This window comes from Phaenicophaeus curvirostris, chromosome Z (genome assembly GCF_032191515.1).
Source record: "Phaenicophaeus curvirostris isolate KB17595 chromosome Z, BPBGC_Pcur_1.0, whole genome shotgun sequence".
Taxonomy (NCBI): domain Eukaryota; kingdom Metazoa; phylum Chordata; class Aves; order Cuculiformes; family Cuculidae; genus Phaenicophaeus; species Phaenicophaeus curvirostris.
In genome coordinates, this window is record NC_091431.1 from 38,186,625 (window position 1) to 38,214,601 (window position 27,977).

Consider the following 27,977-nt stretch of genomic DNA (forward strand, 5'->3'; position numbering starts at 1 on the left):
TTACGTTTGTGTAATACGATGAATAAATTCAGTATTTAAGAACTATATCTAGAAGTCTACTATTTTTGAAAGACACAAAAAGGCATTTATCTGTTAATTAGTCATAAGTGCTTTCGTTAAGGCCACAAAGAAAAGAAAGTACAAAGAGAGCTTTCCATTTAACATTTAGAAAAGCACATATATTCAAACTGTGTTGGTTGGATATATAGAAAAAGAAACATTTCAATAGCATTACAGACACCTTCCATTGAGAATAAAAGATAGTAATATGGTTTTCAAAATTAGCTATGTATCAAACATCAAATTTTCATTTTCTCAGCTAGTCACATTGAAATTTTCTATATCATTCTTCATACTGTTAATGTAAGCAAGTATTTCTTATACAATCAGAAAGCAAAAGGGTTAATGAATAATTTGTGATATAAAACTTTGCAGAACTCAGACATCCTTTTCAGATTAATTTGAAATGATGCTAAATAATGCACCGCAAGCAGCATTATGAGTTCTTCTGTGGGATTTTGATTGTGACAGTCTTAACTTCTGTGTATTCATGAAGGCCATATTCTCCCCTAGATAAAAGAAAAAAAAAAGTGACATTTATGCTAATGCTTTTTATACGAATTATGTCCTGGGTGGGATTTTTGGTGGTGCTGTGCTATTGGCCAAATGTAAAACAAATATGCTGGACATATTCAGAAGACATGTGCTGCTAGACTGCTGCTGGAAGCAAAAAGCTACAACAGACTCCTGAGAAAAGTGGGATAGACAACAAAGATACAGTCAAAGAATACATGCTTCATCTTAAGTAAATGGGGGACATAATTAATTCACTATGAAATGTCCCATATAATGAAAAACTTAAATCTTACAGACATGTTATTAGTATGACTAGATTTTTATGTCTTACATGATGAGATGAAGCTTGCTTGTCTGCCTGTATGTTTAATATCTGACACAGTCAATCTTCTTATACGTAATTGATTGTTTTATAGAACAATAATTTACTACAGTATAATACTATCCAGTTCTCACTGCCGTCTTATTTGATACTTATATATGCAAAAGAGAAATCTGTGCTCAGGGCTTCCATGCTGTGGGGAAAATTTTAACTGATTTTCTTCATTTTTGAAGAGATATTCTGTTAGCACGTTATGTTGAGTTGTTAGTTGATAATCATACCATCATTCCACGTATTATATAGGCTATTTTATTCTGGGACTCAAGGAAGTAAATGGCTTGACACACCAACTTCCCAATTATGTGTGCGCAGTTGTTTCACACATATTTCTATCTCTCCTAAAATTGATTGCCACAAGTTTTTCCATGGCAGATACCTCTCTGATGCTAATTTGTTTCTGGCCTTTTAACAGGAATATTTTTATTGTTCCACTTATCGTGATTTTGAACTAAACATTAGGAAAATCTTCGTTTGCACAAAAGCCTAAGTCCTTCAAAATGCACTCTTACAGAAAAGATTAATCTCTGTTACAGTCTATTTTTGTTTTCCTGTTATTTCCAGTAAATAAATCCCCAGAAATATTTCTGCAAAAGGATGTAATTCAGAATTGATGATCTTTCAATTTTTGGCACTGAGCAAATGCAAAAAGCCCTTGATAGCAATGGCCTAAACTGTTGTTATTTTTCTTTCTGAAGTTTTCTAAAGCTCTCAGCATTCACATAACTCTGTTTCCTTTGAAGTCACTGGGAGATTTCCATTAGGAGCCATTTGAGTCCAGTGAAGAGTAAGCATGAATACCCTTGCCTTTATATCTTAAAAAGATATGAAAAGGAGAACGAGATTCATAGAATGGTTTCTGTTGGAAGGGACTTTGAACATCAATCTATTTCCAACCCCCCTGCCATGGGCAAGGACACCTCCCACTAGATCAGGCTGCTCAAAGCCCCATCCAACCTGGCCTTGAACATTTCCAGGGATGGGGCAACCATAGTTTCCCTGGGCAACCTGTTCCAGTGTCTCACCATGCTCATCATGAAGAACTTCTTCCTTATCAAATCCTTATCAATCCAAATTCCTAATCAAAACCTTCCCCCTACCAATTTAAAGTCATTCCCTCTTGTCCTATCACAACATGCCCTTGTAAAAAGTCCCTCCCCAGCTTTCTTGTGGGCTCCCTGCAGGTACTGGAAGGTCCCTATAAGATTTTCCCAGAGCCTTCTCTTCTCCAGGCTGAAGGACATCAACTCTCTCAGCCTGTTCTCATAGCAGAGGTTCTCCAGCCCTCTGATCATATTTATGGCCCCCCTCTGGACCCATTCCAACAGTTCCATATCCTTCTTATGTTGGGAATTCTAAAACTGGACACAGTACTCCAGGTTGGGTCTCATGAAAGCAGAGTAGAGGGGCAGAATCACCTCCCTTGACCCGCTGGCCATGATTCTTTTAATGCAGCTCAGGATACTGTTGGCATTCTGGGCTGCAAGTACCCATTACCAGCTCTGAAGCACTTCAAATATATATATATAAAAAAATATGTGTATATATATACTTATCTATACATACATATATATGTGTGTATATATATAAATGTATATAAAAAATTCTACATATATATTTATATATAAATATACACACACACACACACACATATATATAAATATTCATAATTTCCATTATTTGGTAAAATACTATACATTTGGCTTGATAAAAGGGAAAGTTTATGGAAAATGTACATGTTTTGATTTTTATTCCTGGCTTAAAAAATAATTTATCGTTCCCACATATATGGCATTTTTAACAAAGGTCTGCTTACGATTTATGTTTTAAAAAAAAAACATAGGACTTAATTCTATGTAATGTAATGAAAATCAAATGTTTCATGAGGTAATTTATTGCATGGTTCTTTTGCTGATATGAAGATCAAGAAGAATACAGGTAAGACAGGACAAGATTCAAATTGCAACTGGACTAAACTTTAGAAGTCTGAAAGAATTTGATTAGCTCATAATTTCTGTACGCCTCTCCACTTCTAGTTTGGGAAAAGACTAAAAGTCCAAAGACTCCAGAGGACCAATTTTGTCATAATTTTTACCAAGATGGAATGTACTGTAAAAATATTGTTTTCACAAGAATTTTAAACTGAAAACTCTTGTTTAAATCAAAGATTTTTAAATGCATTTTATTTTAGAAAACCTTGCATTTAAAGGAGGTTTCATAAGCCACACATACTTGTATCTTTTTGCCAATGACACTTTCTATACAGATGCAGAAACTGTAATCCATAAACCCAAGATCAATTTTGCAGATCAGTAGACAGCAAAACACTAAACTCCATATTTAAAAAACCCCATACATCTACTTTTTTTTTTTTTACTTTGTTTTATAAAGGAATTCTTTACTTGCCATTGTTCCTGACAGTATGAGGCCTCTAAACACTATATAGGCCAATTTGACAAAATCTAGGCACTCTAGTTATGAATGTTTAAGTTGGGTTTTAGAATTTTCTGCAGCTCCTCTGAATCTACATTTTTAAAAGGATTTACTTACATTTCTCGACCATTTCCTGACATCTTAAATCCTCCAAAAGGACACTGAGCGGATATTGCACTATAACAATTAACCCTGGAAGAACAGGAACATTACTTTTGACAGTATAAAGCAACTTTTTTCACTTCTGAAAAATCACTGTTTTTTCTGTTGACTTTAAAAAACTATGGTGATATTTACAAACTAGAACTGTGTAATATAGTTGCAAAAATACGTGTAGTTCAACATTCAGAGAAACAAAACATTACCATAAACTACACACAAGATCGAAGTTCTAGCAGTCATCAAGGTCCTTCAAGTGGAGTAACAGTCATATCTTTCTCTGATAGTTATGATAAAATTCCTTCCTAACTAGTGCATATGCTCTCAAACCAAAGACTAGCTACACTTGTCTTCTGCAGGTACTCTTCTAAGACTCAAATTCAGGATTTCTTTAGCATATATTTAGGACTTTTTTTTCAGCTCTACTCAGTGTTAAACCATATTGTGGTTGAGAACAAAAATACAGTAATGACTAAGAAAGGAATGTCACAGAGAAATTTGTAGTATGGAGAGTTTTGGCAGAATGTACATCCTGCTCCCTAGCAGAGAAGCTCTTTTTGTCTTTCAACATTGTTATAGCAGATATTCCCTATTTTAATATCCTTTAGTGTCTACTGTTGCCAGTCTACATGTTCAACAAAAGAGATTTTTCACCTTGTTAAGGATTCCCAGACAGAGCAGCAATAATGTGAAAGAAAAAAAGAATCAGATTCCAATTCTATTTGAGCCTTTCTTCCATTTAAAGAATATCAACTCCTAGGTCAAAGCTGTTAATTTATTTTTAGAAAGCATGTGTTTTTAAGTCACAGGACTTGGGCAGGAATTTGTTCTGGTTGCAAATTCTTTTGGATAAAATGTAAATTGAACACAGGTATTATGTTCAAGTAAAATAAGTTTTTCTCTTTCTAATGCATTGAGATAACTGTATGGAAATGCATGTTTGTGTCAGTCACAGCATTTAGATCCAGCCTGCTGCTCCTACAAGCTTTCACTCCTGCATCTTCTAGCCTTTGTCTCTCCAGTTCCATACAGGTTACGTCTTTCTTTTCCATCTCTGGAAATAGTTATCTTTGTGCTTGTAGCAGTTCTTCCTCTGTTGTGTTTCCTTTCTTTTTTTCAACCACATTTTATCAATCTTTTCCATAACAGGTGGATGTTCTGCCCAGGCTAATGGCCAAAGGACTTCAGATAATTAATTTCTTTACACAGTGCAGAAAATGATCCCCACAAATTAAACATGCATTGGGCTATCCTCACATCCTGAACAGAAAGGGAAGAGGCAGTATTACCTTGTTTCCTTTTGACTCTTTTCCTTTTTTAGCAAGTGAATTGCTTTTTTTCAGATTCACAGAATAATTGTGTGAAGACTTACAAGAAATATTTATTTAAAAGCAAGCTTAGCATGGAAAGGTGAGGGGAAGAGAGACGAAGGAAAAAGACATTAATCTACCTCTCTACTGATGACAAGGATTTGAAATATAAAATTAAACCATCCTAAGAAGTGTTAAAATGTCCTACAATTACTGCCATTAACACCTGCAGTTCTGGAAGAAGAATTAAAAAAGCCACTGCTTACCACACTGTTCCAGCCTGAAGAGCAGCTGCAAACGTCAGTGCTTTATCTATGTCTTTGGTAAAGACTGCTGCTGCTAAGCCATAGGTAGTGTTATTTGCCCTCTTGATAACTTCATTTATAGTTTTAAACTTCATGATTTGTTGAACAGGTCCAAATATCTGTTTCAGATACATGTAAACATATGAAAGAGACTAGCATAACTTACTATTGTAGATACTTTATACTTGAAAAACGTGTTTCTGTCAGATATCCTTATTCTTGAATACATTCCAAAAAAGATTATAAATTCACATAAAGGTACGATTTTTGTAGTGTGAGCAAATACAGGTAGGCTATTGTAAAATGATTAATTAAACAATGAATGAATAAAACCCCCCTGATAAATGATGAAAACAAAGGAATAAAGATCAAAAGACACCCACCATATAGCTAGTTAGCATGGAGTCACAGTATGTGGCGCATCTATTCTAGTTATCAACAAACTGGTGTTTTCTTGTTTACAGTTTTAGAATTGAGAAAGACACTCAAGTTTTTCTTCCCCTAAACTTTCTACTAGGCTTCTGTCTTTGCAGACAGCTGCACAGCTGGGCATGTATGTCAAGGGAAACAACTAATTCTGCCTTTCTTATGGGTGTTATGTGAGATACTAGTCCCTTAGGCATGCCTTTCCCACAACTGACATCTTGTGTTCTCAGCTGGGGGTGCTCATGCCCACCACACAGCAGGCTATGTGGGTCGTGGGGGGCTTATCATACCTAATTACTTCCATTGCCATAGATCAAGGTCCACTTGGTTTTCATAGAAAACTGTTTAGTGCTAGTTTCTAACTAGAGTTGCAGGGATGGATATGTAGATTAGAAAACAGAGAAGTTCTTGTACTGCTGAGCAAAAGGAAACTAATAGGTCTGTGAAGAAACATACACATGTGCAGTTTCCTATCTTCCTTCCAGACTGGCATAAACAATTTGAATTGTTTCTTGTACAGCACCTTGTTGTTTTACAGCTCTCTTCACTTTGCAATTAACTGTAAATGCTCTGGTGTTCATCTTAACCCAGCCTGTTGACTCTTGCTGAGTGTATTACGAATGTTCAGCAGACTGCATCAGCAGTATTACTAGTTATATAAAGCAACACCTTGATTTGTAATGATTATAATGGAACTTTATAGGATGAAGAAGTATAATGGACACCAGAGCAACAGAATTGCAGCAGTTGTTAATCAAGATGAATGTAAAAAACCCACAGAGAACAGATAATGACTGGACTTCAAAGCTGTATTTATGGAATTGGTTTTGTCAGTGGCATAGCAGTTCTGCACTCTAGACTTTCTGTCATTCCTTGCAAATGCATGGCTGCTCTGGCCCTATCACCTTAGTTGGGTCAGTAAAAGCTCCTTCAATGCTGTGTAGACATGTCTGCAAACTGATCTAAGTCAAACAACCCTGCAGAGGCAAAACTTTGTTTGGTTTAGTTGCCACCAACAAGATGTCCGTGGAAGCACAATCTAAATGTTTTACCTCATTGCTACTTTATGAATGTTGTGTTGAAACCCCAACTTAAGTAGCTCCTTAGGCTGTGCAAAGATTTTGCAAGCTGTGCCTTCAAGATTTGCTTCTCTGTTACAGGTTACTGTGACTGATATATGATACATGGACAATATGGGGTGAAGCAAACAGTCCAGATCTAAGTATTTCTTATCTACTGCCAGCTTAAGCTACAGTTTTTGTTGGCAGCCTCATAATCCTCTCCTTCATCTCCACTGGGTTGCTGAAATAGGCATCAGAAATCAAGAAAAGCATTTTAAACAGCATCAGAATGGAACAACAGATTTACTGACAGTGTTTTTATGCAGCCACTTAAGCTTCTAAATGGATGTTTTGTATGACATATAAACACAATCTCTAGTGAAAGTATAGACTGCCAAGAATTCACTTACCTCCTCTTTCGCAATGCGCATGTCATCTGTAACATTAGAGAAAACTGTGGGCTGGATGAAGTAACCTTTGTCTCCCCATGGGCCTCCTCCACATTCCAGTTTGGCTCCTTCTTTTTTCCCACTGTCAATTAGCTCCAGGATTTTTTTGAACTGTTCCTTATCAATCTAAATGAAAAGATATTACAGGAGTGAAAACAGCACACACTGGTAGCAAATGTAACAAACTTACTATCCGAAACATAACAACGTTCAAGCTTTGCTCAACTGCGTGTCTCCTAGTGGAACACCTGGAGAGCCCTGCAAATGTTCTTGTCACTAACTTCCAGAAACTTTGCCAGTTTGTCTCAAATAAACCACTAATTAGAAATTTCCACATAGGATAGTCAGCTGTAGACGAATTGATATTTAGTAAAATGAGAAAAAAAAATCTGTAAAATGAATGTGTTTTATACTTCTATCTGTACTCTTACCAACTGAAAATAGTTCATAAAAATAATTTACTGAGCTTGAATCTGTAAAACCGATAGAGGGCTTCATCTATCCAATAAGACTCTTCAGTACTTTGCTAGGTCTGGTAGATTGGTCATAATGTTTTCCTAAACAACTGAAGAAAGTTAAAAAGCAAGAATAAAAGGTAAGTAAACTTCAAAGTTTTTTTCAGTTCACTCTGGTTTATGTTTCGAATAAAGACACATATCTGTGGTCTGAGAAACACAGATGGCAGATGGTTTCAGGTATGAAGCCAATCTCTGCCCCTTCACTTGCTGAACGCTACCAAAAACTTCAACATATGCCAAGCATATTGCAGCTTTGCCCCATGGTATAGAAAAGGGTATGGTCTTTGTCTGGGAAAGGAGTTTATAATGGTAATACAATAGAAGCTTATATTTATCATATTTTCTCTTACTTGTGCAATAAAAAGGTCACATTTCAGTTTAAGCAATAAGTATTATCATGGTCATAGAACACAATATTTTTAAAGGAACTTGGCAATGCTGGATGTATATTAGACTAAAGAGCTATACAGCTAAAGCTGAGATAAAAGCTTATATTTATAAGGATATAAATTAATAAGGATAATTATACGGAGATGATTTTTAGATCACCACACACCCCTTGTCATTCTACTTTCAAGCAATTGCCTTACTGCATAATGAAGACACAAAATTTCTGCTGCTCTGGTGGCCAAATATCTCTTATGCATGAACATCTTGAGCCGAAGATGAGGTTTAGATGATACAGCTCACATTGCTGCTTGTTGTTACTTTGTTATTATTTCTTAATAGTGTGTGAACTAGCATATATATGATCTTTTGCTTTTCAGTAGTGCTTCTGGCTTTTCATTGGTGCCCACTGTGCAAGGTGCTACACAGACTTGCTGTCTGAGGCAGGTGCTGCCCTAGAACACCTATGAACTGGTGGACAAACATAGCTTTCAAGGAATCTCTATGATAAAGCATCAGGCTATCTCCTTCTCTACAAAGAATTAGTCAAAGCACAAAGAATTGGTAGACAAAGAGAGAGATACTTAACATAATTACCACAAAATAAACCTACACTGCACCTACACTGCATGGCTACAATTTTCTGTTAAATGGGATCATACCAGTTCTGAAAGGAGAAACTTTGCTAACCTGTGAAAAAGTTAGATTTCTGTTAAAGCTTGCTAAGAAGAAAAAGAGTTTAAGAGATGTGAATTATGAGAATGGAGGAGAAAAGAATCTTCACACTCCTTCAAGTGTTTTCAGTAATGCTTTTCACATGTTTAGTTTGGTTTTGGTTTTTTTTAAGTAAAAGTTTACTTTCACACCTCAATTAAATTTTTAGGCTGAATTTCAAATGCAGTAAAGTCACAATAACATGAAAGTGGATTCCTGTTAATTTTTTATTAACTGTACACTAGACACCTGGAATTTATGTGTTTCAATCTTCTGCTCTGGCATTTAAATTTATTCAGATGAATATATTAGCCAGTTAGCAAGACACGTTAATTTATAGCAAAATAGGATCCTCAATGTTTTTAGATTTTCCAAAGCTTGTATGCCTTAGAATGCAGTTTTCCAATTTGCTTGGTGTCTTTGATTACATAAAATGGAGGTGATAAACAATGAAGAACATGTTACATTATTTAATGCGTGGGAATTGCTTTGTCCCCAGATTTTACTTTGTCTCTAATACAGTTCCTTTATTCTGTGATAATCAAATATGTACGTAACAGGTCTGCCAAGAAAGTATATATCCTGTAGTACAAGCTGGTGTGGGAACATGATTCTAGGGAAAAACAAATTTAACAATGCTCTAAGGTGATCCATTAAATCCATAGCTTTGTGATGGCAATGGTTTTTCAATTTGCATTTTAGCATTCATTTAATGGGGAAGCTGTTGGCATAACCTTTTAACATAGGCAGGAAAAATATATTGTGCAATATTCTAAAACTGAGAACAGAAAAATGAAATGCTAACACCTTGAAAAAACAGAAAGGATCCTATTAAATTTTATTTCCTCAAGCTACTCACTTACAGTGGCACCACTTGAATATAATGCTAGCAATCTCTGATATAGGTAATTGCAATTGTACTTCTACAGCTGTTGCATTGGAGCTTTCTGAAAGCACTTCAGTTCTATATAATTGTTCTCACTCCATAATAAAAGGAACTAGAAAAGAGAAAGACATCTCAGCCTTAGGCCTATGACAGTAGCACAAACAACCATCACTTCAAATTCTTCCACTGAGTCCACCAGACTAACCACCAGACAACTGCACTTAGCCTTGACACTAACACAACCATAGTTTAGAAGTACCTTAGAGTGTGATGTTATGTCATAGTTCTATTGGAAACACTACTTACCTGAGGGCCTTGCTGAACACCAGGCAACAGAGGATTTCCAAGAGTATACCTTTTTGCTCGTTCAATGCTTCGCCGAACAAACTCGTCATAAATAGGCTCCTCCACAAAAATCCTAGATCCTGCTATACAACACTGTCCCTGGTGGTAGAACAGACCAATATGTGCAAATTCCACAGCAGAGTCCACTACAAAGAAATACAGAGTTTATCAGGTCATAAACTTCTTTACAAACCTTTGTCACTCCATCTCAGTTATCTTTTTGGTTTTATGACACTTTAAAATACAAATATGCGTTGTTCTATGCATGTCCAAAACTACTCTTATCAAGAATAGCCTGGTACACCTAGACAAACACACATTCAGTTGTTCTGTGTGAAAGGTAGATTCAACATTATATGCCCTATGAACAATACCAAGGGGAATATTCATCTGGAAATTTAGTAGATATGTGTAAGAATCATCTAGATGTTTTTGATTCTGCATTCATGTTTCATTGGGATGATTCTTAGTTACAGTAAGGGTGGACAGCTTGTCAGAGATTCTTATCCATTCAGGAGCCACCAGCTTTTGGTGGCAGTCTAACCTAAAACTATGGTTTGACAAGAAAACACTAAAAATCACTCCTTCATTGTAACGTATACAAATAGGTTACTGACAAAGAAAAGAGAAAATGCAGTAGGATTATGTAATAAAAATGGTACTAACAGTCTGCATCTGCAAATACAATATTAGGACTTTTTCCTCCAAGTTCCAATGTGACTCTTTTCAGATTGCTCTTCCCTGCTGCTTCTTTAATCAGTTTGCCAACCTAAAACATAGGGAAAATGCAACTTTATTTCAAAAATTTTATTATGACTTAAATAATACTTCTCTGAGTTCCTCAAAAGTGAAAATCATTCTACGGTGTTCTATTATCCCAATAATAATGGAAATGTAAAATAAATTAAAAAGACAATAATTGCAAGGAAGAGTCGGGGTGCAGGTGACTTGCAGTCTGCATACCAGGAGTGTTTTCTACAAGTTTAAGCCCTGGACATACTCATGTCAACTGCCAAAGAATTCTGGTATTTTTTTGGTTACCATGAGTCTACTTGCTTGTATCTTTAATTTAATGTTACTGATTCCTGCTCTGCCAATTACTCCCATTAGGCTGAAAATATTTTTTTTTTGTACTAGGAAAAGACCTTTGATGCAGAAAATGTATGAAAGAAAAAGATACCACACTGCCTGCATCACCAGCTCTTCCTTATTCCGGTTTCTCCCTTAGAAGAAAGAAGAGGAAATGGGCACTGCAAGGCAGAATAAATAACCTGCTTCTTTCCATTGATGGTATAATTAAATAAACTACCTTATATACATTTTTCTGGAAAATGGTGAAGGGAAAACATGCTTGTAGCCATTGCGGCTTTGGTCTGTGTTTGTTCATGTGTAGCAGCCATCAGAAAGTTTCCTATCTCTGCCACCCTTCCTACTTTCATTTCTTGCTGCTAAACTACATAGTCAGAAGAAGAGAACTCTCACTGAAGTCTATGAATACACCTCTGGTACACTTTCTTATGGTACACTGGGAATTGTAGTTAATACAATAAAATAATAAAATTGGAAAAAATATAAAAAGAATAATGAAAAACAAACCCTGGAATATCAATGGAATATTCCTCAGATGTTGGGTTTTGGGGTTGTTTTCCTTTCCCATTACTTTACAGCTAAAGGTTTCTAGGAGTAAACAGGGCTCTTGTACTCAGTGAGTACTGATCCTTGATTTAAGGCAATGACATTTATCTTTGGAGTGTACATCCAAGAAGTTAAGAGACCAGCTGGTAGGTCTTCCGTGTAGCATTCATTCATACAGACAGATAATACACTGTAATGTGTTAAGTATGTAGCTATATCTTTGACTATATATCTCACAGTTCTTCAGAATGAATGTTAGGAGAAATTACCAGTGACTTACTTTTCAATTATTAAACTGATACATATTCAAATTTATTTCTAAGACTACTCAGATGATCATTAGCATCATTCAAATACCAAAAAGCTGTCACCTGATCTAAGTGTGTGCAAAGCCAGGAATGAGATTTCAGAATACCTTCTGAATACCTGTTGTTATTAAAGAGAAGGGAGCACAGTATGTTCACTTTTTGAGTTTTTTTTAAAAAAATATTCTTAAAAGAAGAGGCAAATCAAAAGTTATTAAAATGTTTTCTTCTTAAAGGACAAGACTTAAGGGCATTGGTATACTAGAAATTATTATATCTCAGAGTGCGTTTGTTCGAAAGCCTCTCCTGCAATGCAAACATTTCTTAAAGATTTTTAAAGTTAATAATAACCAACAAATCATTAAGCAGTCTTTGTTTAACAAACCAGCAGCCAAAAGAAAGAAAAAAGTTAAAGTAATTGCATAGAACATTAGTTAGACATTAAATCATTAAGGAGAATCAGAGAAGCACAGTTCCTGCTTATATTTCTTGCATTCATTATAGTACCTCTGTAGAGCCTGTGAAAGCTACTTTATCTACATCCATGTGGTGAGAAATTGCTGCTCCAGCAGTGGGTCCAAAGCCTGGCACGATGTTCACAACTCCAGGTGGAAATCCTGCCTGAATTGGAAGAAAGAACCCTGTAAATCTGGGGAAAGATAATAACTAGAAGAAAAGGTCTTATGTGTTTTTTTTTTTTTCAGTTTTCCACCCACCTTTTCTCAGTCATGCAGTTATTCTCGTAGAGTCCCAAATGTGTTCATTCTCACATGATTTATGCGTTCTTTCCCTTACCTCTCTTTCAGGCTATTAAACTTTTTCTTTCGTATAAAACAGAACATTTAATTTAGTACATTTTCAGTGCCTTGCCATGGAATAAATTTAATTTTAATTCCCCCTCTTTCCCCATCAGATCTATAAAGAAAAAAGATGGCTCAATTTCATGTCTACATCATTAAAGCTATTTGAATCATCCTGTGCTCTTGCTAACTTCTGCTCATTATCCTTCACAGTAAATGGAATTTAATTAATGACCTGCTGACTTAAGCTGAAATTCTATTAATAAAAATTATTGAAATAATACTTAAAACTCAATGCCTTTTCTTCTTCCTCTGGATATGGATAGAAAGTAGACAGTGGGCAACATGAGACTTTACAGCACAAAAGAGGTAGCTAACAAGTATGAAGAAGCTGGTTACCTGAGTTATGCACAGTTGCAGTATCTTACAAATTTTCTGTTTAAAGAGGTTTTTCCTATGGGCCAAATCAAACTTATTGTTTCCCACCAGTTCTGTATTAGTTATATTCCATTCATAAGCTGAATAAGTTCTTTTCTTCCAATAGCTTCTCAGGCCAAGTTCCATGCCTATGTGCAGCTGGATTTCCTGTAAGCTTATGAAACAGCCGTGGAATCTCAATGGCTCTTATGAAGCAGAGTAAGCATAGAACTAACAGGCTAAAAAGAGACATTTCTTGTATGATTGCTTAAATAAGTCTCTTTTCAGCATTAAACAAGACTTTGGAATTACATGCAAAAGTTCCATTTTCATTTGGAAAACGGTGAATTTCATATGGTGATTTAGGGCTCCTAACCCTCATGTCCTACATTATGGACGCCCAGCCCATTACCTTTGTTTGAATAACTTCTGTTCCTTACAGGTTCATGCTTAGATATATTCCATCAATAGTTTTGATGCTCTTTTAATATTCCAGATTAATACTTACCCTGGAACTGATAAGATACTGAGGTTCCTTCCATTTGGTTAGCAATGTGTTTCATACTTAATTTGCAGACAAAAATAAGGAATATTTATTTATGGGACTAATTCATACGTTCTTGCTTTAGGCATTTAATTTCCATGTGTCTATTTGAAGCTACTCTCTGCATATTAGCAAAGAAGCCTTGTGAAGTAGACCTTCAGAGAGTTTCATGACAAGCTTAAAGAAGCTTCTGAAGTGATCACCACATTTTTGATCAACATCTGGGCTCCAAATTCATTTGGTAATCTGAGTGTGAAACTAGCTCTGCTAGATTTGGGTGAATAAATCTTGAAGGACTTGACAAGATACATAGTTCTCATTTTTGTTTTTTTTTCAGTGCTGCACAATATCAACCAGAGAATACATCAAAGACATTTAACAGCTATAGACCTAAGCTCCTCATCCAGCTGAACACTGAGTAAAGGGATAAATCGTGAATCACCTTGCCTTACACTAGAAGTGCTCTGGCATTATCAGGGTCCCCCTTATTTCCTTTCTGGAAATCAGAATATCAGAATAGATATTTGATTAGAATTGAAGCAGAACTGCCTTACTTTCCCTGCAATGTTGCGTTATTCATAGAAACATTTACTGATACTGTTAAAAATTAATAGACAAGATATCTCTGATTTTTTTAAAAAGCAATTCCTCTTGCACAATATTATCTAATAACTTTTACTGTGTTATGCAATAACAGTAGCATATGGCTTCTTCCTGATAATCATTTAGTTTCTGTGAAATATTAACGCATAACCAGTCAGTATGCTCTGCTGAATCATTGTTTTGAAGCAGAAGAATAAAATGTGCCAATTCGTTTCCATTAACTTCTACAAGGTTACAGTGCTGGTGATTACTGACATCTGTGCCAAATATTCAAACATGTTAGATGACTTCTGTAGATTTTATTGGGAAGTAAGATAGTAAACTATTCAACTGTTCTGTGGGTGTTCTCAGGGCTGGGCACAATTGTCGAAATAACTTTGGATACACTGGAGAAATTACCACATAATTGTATTCAAGAGCAAAAAGCGTAGTCTCCTGGTTTCTGTGTGAAGAGAGTTCATAAGTCTGGCAGCAGTCTCTAGTTCAATTTTACAGCTCACTGTTAATATTACAGGTGGATAAAAGTTTGTTCAATTAAAAAATAATAATAATTACCTGTACAAATAGGTCTTTTTCTGTGATTACTATGCTAATTAAGTCATTGCCCTTCTCCTTTAAGTCCTCTGCTCTTGACTGACTTTGCTTTAGACTTCTGAAAAGGTATTGTGCTTTTGTAATACAAATATATTAGCTAAGGAATGGAATTTACTAAATTGCTTTTGTTGTTTTTCAGTATGCGTGGACTAGGCAGAAAGATATGCATGCTTTTGGCCTGGATTTGCTTCACTGGTTTACTGTAAGTTAAGTTGCATAGTACAAGACTAGACATGCAAGGAGAAGTACTTGCAGAAGACTCCCTGGCTTATGTTACCTCTGTGGCACTTTAGTTGCGGTATAGTCTTACCTTTCTGAGAAGGGCAAAAAACTCTGCTGTTGCTGACTTACCTCTTTAATTAAGGATCCCATGTAAAGGGCACTCAGTGGAGTTTGTTCTGCTGGTTTGACAACCACTGTGTTTCCACAACAAAGGGCAGGGGCGATCTTCCAGATGAACATAACCAATGGGAAGTTCCACTGAAAGACAGATGAGAACCTGTATCCTATTTCTCATACAGCACTAAAATGCCTTTGCTTTTTTATGATAATAGTGCCAATTGTCAACTGCATGGCTGAACACTTTGTTAAAAACTTTTCAGAATGAAGATATTTTGAAAAAGCAACTGGCAAGCTGTCACAAATACCAGTGAGTTTGGTATATGTGAGTCTAGGGAATACAAAGATTTAGTTAATAGCTAAAGAGACAATGTGTGTATTCCTCTAAAAAAGCCTCACAGAAAGCTACTGGATTAGTGGTGAAATTGGGAGTTTTGCTATCTTAAATGATCACACCCATCATCAATTCAGTTTTGTAAGGGAGAAAATGTAACAACATGTAACTCTCCCCCTTCCCTTTCTTCTGGAGGTTTTGCTGGCAACTCTCTGCTTTGGTCAGTCCAGCCAGACTGTGGAGCAGATGACTCCTTTGGACCTCTTAGTCAGCAGTATGTGGCTGGGGAAAAAAATTAGTTGCTCCTCTGAGAATATTTTTAAAAGCACTGAGCCTGTGAGCCTCAGTGCAAAAGTTGCAGCATTTCTTAAATTTATAAAATTGGCAACAAAATACCAGTTAACAGGTCTCTATCATGTCACAAAAGCTTAGAGAAGTATATATGCAACTAATATTTATCTCTCTCCTTATTTCATTTCAATCACACCCTACTCTCCAAAATAACAAGAGCAAATATGACACAAAATAAGGGATTACAGGGTTTTATGGATCTTCATCTTTAATCTAGAACTGTGTGAGTAGAAGTCAAATGAAAATACTGAGATAGCTAATGTTTTCCACTCTTCACGTAGTCCTCAGAGTTTTTAGTTTATGTAAAAACCTCCATCTTAAAGGGTTCATGTTTCAATGGAGAGGAAATAAAATTGTACTCAAAAGCCCTTGAACACTTTATAAACGAAGCCAGTGTTTGTACTAACTACTTATACTTCCAAGATGCAATTTTATTTAGAAGTGAACACATCTACTGTGTCTGATTGTTTTGCATATCTTGATTCTGAGTACCTCACTTGAAGCATGTTGTGCCTGACCTACAAGAGAATCTAAATCAGCAGGTTTCCAAGCTCCCCATTCTGAACCAATGTGGTGGTCTAAAGTGACAGCAAATCTGCAAGCTCAACTAAAAGACATGGGTGATATATGTATGATCAACATTTCTAAGCAAACCCAATAGATAAAATGACTATTTCTGAATCTGGTCAGGTGTTGAACAGGTCAGGTTAGGCTTCCCACACCTACCATGTGCAAAGAAGTGGGTGTATCAGGAGTGTGTGGGGTACATAGCCATTTTCACAGCAACTCTTTGAAGCTGTGTAGATCTCACAAATAAGATTAAAAAGTTGAATTCCTCAGTGTTTTGGATGTTCAGACTTAAGCAGACCTTTTGAATCTTTATTTGAAAAAGATGACTTCAAAACTGGGAATTTAGACAATCAAACAGGAGTGTAGGAACGTATGGTTCAGTATTACTGTGCTTATTGGACACATTCTTTATATTGTTATTTGTATCATTAACACAGTCTTAGTCATAGACAAAGATCCTACTCTCTGGATGCTGTACAGAACAGAACAGATATTCCAGGTTCTAAAGAATTTATTACTTACAGGCTGTAAATATTACCCTCTCCTAATTGTTTATTTCTAATTAATTCAGTTACAAAACCCCACACTAACTTCTTTAAAACTAATCCATCAGACAATTTTCTGAGTTTTATTTTCCTACCATATACAGGGAGGAGAGACAAGGGTGCACTGGACCAACTCATAAAAAACTCCACTTTGCAGAATCTGGTGAGAACTCAGAGTAGTTTCTGCCTTTCAGTAGCTGAAAGTTTCTGATTGGTAGTGTTGCACAAATGCACTTGCATAGACAACACTTCAAAAGGATTTTCATTTCTAACAGGAACATTTGTGGTTTATATAAATAGCTCCAACTTACAGGGATAATTTGGCCACACACTCCAATAGGCTCATGTCTTGTAAATGTAAAAAAGTTTCCATCTAGAGGAAGAAGAAATAAATTAGACATTCAGACAAAGCATTTGTGAGAAATAGTTAAAGCAGAAACAAGACAAATTCAGATACCAAACTTAGCTGGATGCAATTTTACTTGCAAATGATATCTTCAGAATCTTAACTATGCAAAAAAAGAACCATAAAAATACATCTGGTTTCAATATCTACTTTCTTCATAGCTCCAAGATTTGATTCTGCCAGTCTGAGTGACTTCTTGCAGTGATAATCCTGCTTCTCAATATGGTATGCACAGTACACCAATGTGTGTTTTATCACCTTTTTCTTTCTTTCTTTTTTTTTTTTTTGGAAAGCAGTCTTTTAAAAGCTTCTTGCAGTCCTAGGTACACATCAGACGTTTTCTAATATTAGATATTAGATTAAATCAAATCCATTGAATTTAAAATTCTCTTTGATTTAAATAAGCATGTGTTACATTAAGCTTAGTATAGAGAACTATGCAATGAAAAAAACTTGGAAGTATTTATCACTCTAGTTTTCTTTAATTCCTTCTTTATTACCTTTCTTTTCATAGTCCTTCTGAGAAAAGGTAGATAGAAACAATATTTTCACAGAGCTGCTTAACAGGAGAGGGAGTGGAATGAAATAGTAGCAAACCAAAGGGATGGTTCCTCATTCCCTTCTTTTAGTACTCTTCTTAATACATTTGCCAGTAGCTTAAACAAATACTGCTGTTACTGCTAATCTCAGCTTTAATAAGCAAATGCATGGTTTTCATTAATGTACCATTGCATAAACTGTACATTGTCATGCAAGAGTATCCTCCGAGACTTTTTAGATGTAGATACAGATTAAAATCTTTCGGTCAATAAACAGCAATTATTAGAGGTGTATAGAACAAGAAATAAATGTGAATAACTGCACTAAATGTTTAAAATGAGCAGTATGATCTATCTTAAATAAGCTTTATTAAGAACTGTCTGAAGTATTTTCCACTTGAGATACTTTCTGTGTAGCACAGATTTTTAAAAAAGTAAGTTTTTTACTGGTTACATTGGCTTCAGCTCTGTATTTTTGTTATCTCAGAGATACTCACCCATTGGAACAGTACGCCCATGGTTTTTATCAGCCCAGCCTGCATAGTAGCGTAATGTTTTGATACAGGCACCTAAATCCATCAGGTATGCAGTGGGAAAGAGTTTCCCACCATCAATGGTTTCCATCGTCTGCAGACAACAGAGATTACAAAGTTAATATCAAATATTGATAATGGTTCTCATGCTTGTACTTTGTCATTTAGCTTTTGGTTGCAGAGTTCAGAGGTTCTCAGCTCCAGGAAAAACATTTGGGTTAATTCCCGTCTGAAGGGTGCTTAGCAGTTCAAAAATCCATTATAGTGATTTACAAGAGAGAAAATTTTATGATTGCTTATTTGCAGTAAGCTATGCAGGTAACATGATCGTGAGACACTTGTAATGATAAACTGTTCTAAAAAAACCCCACATTTCTTCAATCTCAATCAGTTATGCTGTTATGGTTTATCTTAAATATTCTGCAAGATGAAAACTTCAGCTATGATACTGTGCCAATAACAAATGGGAATAAAATGAATGGCCTCCCTCATCTGATTCACACTAACATCCAAGGTAGGACATGGTTTTCTGGAAGTAAATGTTGCACTAACATAGGATCAGGTACTTTTTAATTATTAATGGACACCTTTCTAGGTGCTTAATAAATGCATGATTAACAATTTCTATGAGCCAGAAGACTTAAAGTACAGAATAAAAAGCCTCAAATATACCTTGAGTGTTTGATGTGCAAAGGAAAGATCTGAGCCATCAAGAGCTCTAAACTGAGAAAAATTCACTGTGAAAAATAATAATTTATACAGAAGAGATTCTCTTTTATTGGCAAACTACTAACTAAGAGAACAAATTAGTCCTTTTTGAAGCCAGGTCTGACCTTCCATAACATGGATCTCCATGCAAGGCAGGTATAAACCTTTAGAAAAATAATCCATAAATGTTCATTCAACATCTGTAACTTTTCAGTTGACAAATTCTGTTCTACCCACAGTGCTTTAATGATCCCATGGAGACACCGGCACTAAATAAGGTTGATTTCCAGCCAAATCTAGAGAGCATGATTTGGATTAGTGCCATAATAGTACCGCTAATTGTTGAGACAGCTAATTAAAGACCATGTGAAGTTATTAAATAGTGTCAACATCTTGGCGCAGCTAGAAACTTTTTCTAAGGTTTTCCATCACAGAAGTACTGGGCACCTTCATCTTTGTTAGGATGCTTAGTAGGAAAACCCCGAACTATAGTTTAGAGGTACCATCAGATCTTAGAAATACTATTTTTTTCTCGAACTTTTTACTTTGTATGTCCAAGGTTCTTCTGCTTTCAGGTTGAGTCTACAGACTGATCCTGCAAACACAATGTTTCACCAACAACTCCTTAGTTTTAGTTAATTTAACACATTGTAGATATCTACTTGGGAAGAGAACAGAGCAAATGGATAAACTAGAAATGCTTGATGGCTTTCAGGAATAGTCAACCGACTAAATGAGATATGCCTTTACCATTCCAGGCAATGTATCTGGCATAGCTATTTTTCTGTTTGGACATGGAATAAAACTCTTCCTTGCCCTCAAACTTATGAACTCTATAGCTTTGGACATCACAATAAACTGAAACCTAAGAAATAAAATTTTCTGTAGCTCTTGGAGTATCTTCCTTTGACTTATTCCTCCAGTAGTCTAGCTATAGTTGAGCGCCTGGAGCTTAAGAAGAGGCGTCCTGAAGTAATGCACTGAAATGGAATAATATTGATCCTGGCCAGATGCATGAACACAGGAAAAAGAATATGCAATGAGTTTTGGAGGTCTGTTTTGACCTCTAGTATTCACAAGAGATTTTTGCTATTCTATAGTGCTAGTTCTGCATTTAGGATAAGATGTGAATGCAAAATATTTCTTTTCATTTTGATGAAGTCTGGAAAGCACTTCATTAAAACACACCTTGCCTAAAAGGAAAAGGCGGTCAATAATATAAGGTGTAGGAAATAAAAAAGAAGTCACTAAAAAAGAAACTTGTGAGGGGCCCCAGAGAAAAAGAATAGTTTCATATGAAAATGGTAAGTCGGAACAAAAACCAACTTAATACTTCAGCTTTCCTGTGGAAAAAAGATTATTTCTCCATCCTCTTTGCATGTGTAGAGCCTTAGGCTGTACAATAAAGAAGGAAAAGCTAGCTTATCCAGTATTTAACTTACAAGGGAGCATACCTTCCCTATTAAAAATTCAGCTCTCTTAAAATGTTGTCTCTCTCAATTCCAATAAATCTGGTATTGTTAAGGACACAATTTCTAGGTGTCTAAGTTTTCTCCTGAGAAACTAGGTGATTATCAGTTCCTATAAAATTGACAAGGTTAAATTGGAGAAATAACTTGGTAGAAGAAAGTGTAAATTTGAGAACTGTAGACTTTGGAGTTCAAGGAAATAACCTTAGTTCCTTTGAATTTTCTTCCGTTTGAAAAAAGACTTTGGGACTCATACACGCATCTTCCTATGACCATAAGGTCATGCTTCTTTGCAGGTTTTACATATTTTTCAGGTTTGAATTTTATAAGCTTATTAGTGGTGTGGCTTGCAGGTCATGGGTAAATGCTTCAAATTGTGACTAGATTAGTCTAAGTGATGATCCTGAATGTTGGAAACTCCTCCTGCCCAAGTAAATTTTTGAAACTGCTGTTAGAAAGCCAGGGTTCATCCTCAGGATAGTGCAATTTTATTGCCTGAATATTAATCCTAGAAGGTGCTTGAAGTAGCAAAGAGATGATCTTAGCGGTAGTGTGATTTGTGGCTTTTTTTTTTTTTTTTGTGCAGAGCAGGGAGGCGTACTACACTTTATCAAATTGGTGGTGCATTTCTGTTTTAAATGATCTTTCTTGCCTTTGTGCACATCAGTATGTGGAAGTGCTACCTCTACTGTTAAGAAATGGTCAGTACTAAGTAGCTAGTAAAGACAGGCTATCATTCTCCACTGTCCATGTTCTTCCTACTGTTAAGTACTTCATTGTTGCTTTTGCTCCTGGTTAAGATTTTTCATTCATTGCAAGTTGCAAGCTGGAGTTTATGAAGGAATAGTAATAACAAAATATATAGCCACGAAATTAAAATTTCTCCCAGTTCTGACTTGTATCATCTGTAAGCACTGAGCCAGGCTTTGAATTTAGGTCTTGATTTAGGCCTTCCTTTAGACAAGTATTAAGCACATGGTCTATGTTACTGTGTCCTTAAGAATCAATAACTGAAATTATGTTGATTGTAGGCGACTTAAGTATTAAGTTAAAGATAATCAAACACTCAAGTGCTTTCTGGATGTGAGGTGTTAGTTGCCCAGAGTTTAAGCCAGTGTAATGAAGTCCATATGCAATATAGATAAGAAAAGAAATTATTGAGACAGCTTGGCTTTCCAAATATTTAGTATGTTACGCTTTGTTATAAATCTCTTTAAAAATCAGGACATATTTTTTTTCCCCAGTCTTTTTGTTCAAACATCATACTCACAGCTAAAATCAGCCGATCTCTTTCAACTAAGTCAGCCAGTTTATTCAAGAGCCTTCCTCGCTCTGAAGCATCCATTGTGCGCCAGGGTGACCCAAGCTCAAAAGCTTTTCTAGCTGCTTTAACAGCCTTGTCTACATCCGCCTGTGGAGAAAGCAGAGAAACTTGTTGTATGAATTATAAATTTTGTCATCCGTCGTATTGGTCATTAAATTGGCAAACTGCTTTGCCAGACAAATAAAAGGCATCAGAAATCAGAACAGTAATTTTAGATACATGGGCTATTTTTTTTCAAACACTTCTGCTCTCATTTCAGCAATATAGAGTTGTATGAGAAACACACGGGTTCTCAAATCTAAAACAAAAAAATATTAAGGAACTAATAACTTCTAGTGCCTGGAATTGGAGATGAACCCACTAATTACAATGCTGATGGAAATGAATCTTGTATGTACAAAGAGATGCCTAAATCTGTAAATTAAATATTTAAGAACTCACCGTTATGTAAAAGCATCTGGTGATGTGATGTAGGCTAGGTTAGAAAACATGTTCCTTAGAAAGTTTCATGACAGGAAGACAGATTTATTATTGAGGAAGACAAATCAATGCACTTGGTATTAGGAGTTTTATGGAAAATTCTTATTTAAAATAATTTTAACTAGGGGTAATTGATCAGGTTTAAAATGCTTAATCTATTAATTTTTCACAGCATTATTTATTAGTCATCATTTAGTTTTTGCTATAGCAGAAAAATCTACAAATCTATACTCTTCTCTCTGTAAGGATGTTCCTGGTTATAAAAAAACTCACTTAAAAATATCTTGAGAAAAAGATTTTAGTACTTGGAATTCTTCTGTATTTCACCATTCTTGTAAAAGTCTTCCCATGAAAACAATGACAAAAAACAGGTTTAATCTAGCCTTTTTTTTTAGAACTTGAAAACAAATTTCAAGAAAAAGAGGCAGGAAACAGTACATGGCATATGCCCTTGAGTGATTTGTATACATTGTTTAAGTATTTTTTTTTTTTATACAGCTGGTTGCTCGAATCTCCTCCGGGGAAATTACTATCAATATTGACTAAGTCAGCAAGGTTGGCTAAGTCAACACCAAAGGCAATTGTTCTAAATGTGAACAAGATCTTGATTCTTTAACTGATGTTGATAGCCAACAACTAATTTTTAGAAGCCAGGAGTGGGGTGTGTAAGTGGCTTGGAAAGCCTAGTACAGACTTAGTAGGCAAAAGTCCTACAGAACTCTCCAAAGTCCTCTCCAGAAAGTATATGTGAAATATAGGAAGGTTCTCTGCAAATAGCATAGTCATCAATATAGGGCAATAATGACCACTCTCCTACATCAGTTAGCTGAAATCTACCCGGTTAGAAACAATTACTTTTCTTCAGAAACTGTAGGATGTTGTCAAATACTGTATCACTTATCTGTGAACCAGAAAACTGCATGCAATTAATTCTTAATTAATTATATTTTTTTCTTCATCTCTTAGATATTATATTATATTTTTTTCTTCATCTCATAAATATTCTAGAGCTTTGTGACATAACCTTGGGTGTATGCCTTGTGCTTTACTGGAAAAGAACTAGGGAACCGTAAGTTGTATTTGTGTGAATGACAGAACATAAAACTAAATATAGTGCCATATGCTTTTTCTACTACAAGTGCAGAAATAATTAATACCAAGAAAAAATATATAAAGCTAATATAGGGCTGTGAATGAAAAGAAAGAGAAAAATATTCTATAACTGTATGAAATCTAATATTTGTACATAAATGTACATCATAAATAAAAAGACTGATAGCTCCTTTCAGACCTAGTTTAGAATTTTTACATAAGTACATTGATTTTACATCTCACCGACCATTTATTGAGCTCCTTTATTACAAGCAGGGGCCTTTAGGATTAGTGAATGTAGCTTGAATGAGCTGATAAACTGAAAGGAAAAACAGTTCCTACTCACATCTGTGTCTGAACTTTGTAATCTCTAGGGTTTGGGTTTTTGTTTTTTTCTTTTTTTAATACCACTGCAAGGCAGCATACAGCCCCTTGTCAATCTATTCTACACACAAATTAAATTCCTAAGATCTCTTGACTCATTATCTAAAGACTAGTACCTAGAATAGTATGTTCACAATGGCTGTGTAATTTACTAGATTTGTACATTTCACTTAACAATTTAGTTAACAGCAGTTGTCATTACATACTAGCTTGCAAAATTATTGAAGAGAAGGCAAATCTGTGTGTTGAACATTATTATATCTTTATTTGATGAGTTGTTAGATTGCTTGTAAGGGATGAAAGCTACAAAAACTCTGAATGGTAAGTGAACAGCTGCAGGTCATGGGTGATTTAATTTGAGGATGATCAAGTATCAGTCAAACCCGATTTGTAATGTAATTTTGTTTTTAAACACTAAATAGAGTGAATGTAGAAGAAATAGTATTTTACATCAAACATATGTATGGCTTTAGTGGGATATGATTCTGAAGTTAGCAGGATGATTATGAAATTATTTGACTGAGAACAGAACCAGACTGAAACAATCTCAGTGACTCTGAGCACTGTATACAAGTAACTGGGACTAAAAAGAAGCAGGAAAAATGTGTTTGAAGAACTCATGATTAGATAAATGAAATTTTCAAAAGTCAGACTCATGCAGACTGTCAGCCATATTTGTCTAACAAGAAGTTTAGAACCTGCCTTCACTATCACCTTTTTAATAAGGTGTGGTCACTATTGCTCATGTGCTAGACAAATAGCATTTGAGTCAAAGTTTATCAGGAGATTCATGATGAAATTATAGAACAAAGTAGCTAAGAATCAGAGAACACAGAATATTGAACGAACTGGGGATTTATGTGTTTCCCTAAAGAATATTTCGTTTCAGAGTGAATCTTTGTACAGCAAATTAAAATATTCTCAAAGGAATTGTGTTCTTTATATTGGCAGTAACTTCTTGGCAAACTTGTAACAGAGATAAATATCTTACTAATTTTATAGTGTTTATCGTGGATAAAAGGTTGTTTAATGGACATATTGCTTTTAAGTTTAAATGACATTTTTTATAGAAATCATTCTAAAGATGCACATTTCTCCGGTAAAATGAACATCATATGTAATTTTGTGAAAAATGTGAGAAAATTTTCTCACTTTGGGATTTAAAAATATGACTTTGAAAGAGAAAGTATAGAGAATGAAATAAATACTTTCAAGCTTCAGAACACTATTATAAAACTGGTTTTATTTTCAGTCTATTTATTTTCAGTTTAATTCAGTGATTGAGACCTGCCCTGCAGAGAAGGACTTGGGGGTGCTAATTGATGAGAAGCTCTACAGGAGCCATCAGGGTGCGCTCACAGCCCAGAAGGCCAACCGTATCCTGGGCTGCACCAAAAGAAGCGTGGCCAGCAGGTCGAGGGAGATGATTCTGTCCCTCTATTCCTCTTTGTGAGACCTCATCTGGAGTATTGTGTCCAGTTTTGGAATCCTCAATGTAAGAAGGATACAGAGCTGTTGGAACAGGTCCAGAGGAGGGCTACAAGGATGATCAGAGGGCTGGAGCACCTCCCATATGAGGGCAGGCTGAGAGAGTTGGGGTTGTTCAGCCTGGAGAAGAGACGGCTCTGAGGAGATCTTATAGCGACCTTCCTGTACCTGAAAGGGGCCTACAGGAAAGCTGGAGAGGGACTATTCATAAAGGCTTGTGGTGATAGGATGAGGGGGAATGGGTATAAGCTGGAGATGGAGAGATTTAGACTAGACATTAGGAAGAATTTCTTCACCATGACAGTGGTGAGGCACTGGCACAGGTTCCCCAGGGAATTCGTGGCTGCCCCATCCCTGGAAGTGTTCAAGGCCAGACTGCATGGGGCCTTGGGGCAGCCTGATCAAGTGAGATGTCCCAATCCCTAGTGAGAGATTGGAACCAGATGATCTTTAAGGTCCCTTCCAACCCTAGCAATCTATGATTCTATGATCTGTCTGTAATTTTCCACTAAGAAATGTCATAAATATAAAAAATTCATAGCTAAAAATACTGATTTTAATGATCAGCTTTGCTAAGTGTATGTGTGAAAATACCAGTATTTGTCCACTTCATGTTATCTCTCATGAAAAGCCTTGTATAAATGTGTAATGATGCGATGGATGCATACCCCCACCCCTGCCATAGCCAAACCAGCAGTATTTTGGATCAGGTTCCAGGGAAGGTAAAGGCCTGCCTACAGCTGGGCTGCCAACTCCTCCAGGAAACCCACAGGGAGAAAAGCAACACAGTGAACACCGATAAGGCACCTCATGTGGAGTTTTGACTATGAGTCAACCACTTTTAACCCAGAAACATGACAGCCTAAATGAGCCTCCATAGAGCTCTTCCTGCTTGGCAGTGTGGCTGCATGGCAATGATCTTTTTCTGTGCTCAGATGCCTCTTAAGTGTGGTCCTTGAAAGAACTAGATGTTTTACCAACTACAGGTTGCTGGTGAGCTCTATTTGAATCTTCCCTAGATGGCAGCTGGACTGTACACCACGCAAATCTCCTTTTTAACAAGGATTAAGTTTTTTTCCTAAATAGAATACAAAATAAAATAAATAATTTAGATTTAAAATATTGTGTGATTTGGTATGCTGTTTAGTTATCACTCTTTAACAGCGTGAACAGACTTGCTGAACCAGTAGGTCATAAGCTGGGATTTCCCGGTTAAAAACTTATCCTGCACATGCAACCTGTTTAGTTCAAATATGGCCTCCACAGTTATTAAAACCTAGGAAAATACAGAGGCATCAAGGATGCAGAGCATCAAAATCAGCTGCATTAAGACAAGAACCTGTCTGAAAGCCAGTTAAGGAATTCAAAGAGGAATTGGAAGATTGCAGACCCAAATACAACTGCTGGACTAAAGTGTTCTGTAAGGGGTGGATAAACAGTTTGTAAGAGGATGATTGCCCAACAATTTTTTTTTTTCATGTCTCTGGAGCTAGCCACACTGATGAATCCTTCCATTAAATTATCTGTTTTATGAAACCTGTTGCCTGAGTGTCTGCTTCGCAAACCCTCAGATTCAGACTTTGGGACAAACTGACACCTGGCAGAAGTTGGCAGGATACCCAGATGGAAGGTAGGTGAAGTGGAGAACCATGATGAAACTTTGAAATCTTATCTAAGTGATATAGAGAATTGGGCGTGCACATATATTCGTTTAGCTATAAACACATAAAATCCTTACTTTCTACCCCTACCCTCTGTATCTCTTCGCTATAAACTGTCAGCCAAGTCTGAGACTAGGTTTGAATCAAGCTGCACCTAGGCTTCTCTCTGAGAAGGAGTTTAGAAAGCAAGGGGGGCATCCTGAATCTTGTGACTCAATGGGATGCTTTTCCTTACCTTTCTGCACCTCCAATCCCTGTGCAAAACATTGATTACAGCCCATTTCTTTCCTCCTTCTATATCTAACCTTTGTTGTTGAATTCTGTTAAGTTGCACTTTTATTTAAAATACTAATTCATGAAAAATAACAGATTACATCACTGTGTAAGGAAGAGCCAGGAGAACACCAACAACCCGCCCCCCCCCATAAAATCATTAGATGTCACTGATCAAGGATAATAAAAAAAAAATCAAATTTACTATCAAATAAACCACCCCAAAATGTCTTCAGAACTCTCCTTATATGAGCAAGATCCTAAGGATAAAGTAGTTTTTCAATGTCTGTTTGCACACAATGTTAAAACTTAGTAAAACAGCTGAAAATCAGGTTTGCAGAAGAAGTTTTACAGAATGAAGTAGGCACATATCTAAGGTGGGGTTTTACGTCAATACAGACAGATGTTTTCCTTCCTATTTTTAAGACATAGAAATGAATTTAAAGCTTAGAGTCAAGAGCAAGACAGAATACTGTACCTTGTCACCTTCTTCAACATCACAGATTTTCTCCTCATTTGCAGGGTTAAAGACTGCAAATTTTTTGCCACTGACTGAATCATGCCACTCATTGTTTATAAATATCTACAGAGACAGAAATATTGCAACAATATTAGTAATAAATATGTAGCTGTTT

The 27,977-nt window shown here is 35.9% G+C and overlaps 1 protein-coding gene across 1 annotated transcript in view; it reads right to left on the reverse strand.

Moving 5' to 3' along the window:
• Positions 1–246: 246 nt before the first annotated feature.
• ALDH1A1 (aldehyde dehydrogenase 1 family member A1) overlaps positions 247–27,977 on the reverse strand; it is a 35,283-nt gene continuing 7,552 nt past the window's right edge. Inside the window, exons 2-13 of the mRNA XM_069880428.1 lie at positions 27,821–27,925; positions 21,911–22,051; positions 18,428–18,557; positions 17,297–17,358; positions 15,198–15,326; positions 12,396–12,509; positions 10,615–10,717; positions 9,910–10,094; positions 7,060–7,224; positions 5,124–5,281; positions 3,506–3,580; positions 247–569 (exon numbers count right to left, since the gene is read on the reverse strand). Of these exons, the coding sequence (XP_069736529.1) occupies positions 497–569; positions 3,506–3,580; positions 5,124–5,281; positions 7,060–7,224; positions 9,910–10,094; positions 10,615–10,717; positions 12,396–12,509; positions 15,198–15,326; positions 17,297–17,358; positions 18,428–18,557; positions 21,911–22,051; positions 27,821–27,925 (1,440 nt within the window). The 3' untranslated portion in view covers positions 247–496. The remainder of the gene's footprint in view (positions 570–3,505; positions 3,581–5,123; positions 5,282–7,059; positions 7,225–9,909; positions 10,095–10,614; positions 10,718–12,395; positions 12,510–15,197; positions 15,327–17,296; positions 17,359–18,427; positions 18,558–21,910; positions 22,052–27,820; positions 27,926–27,977) is intronic.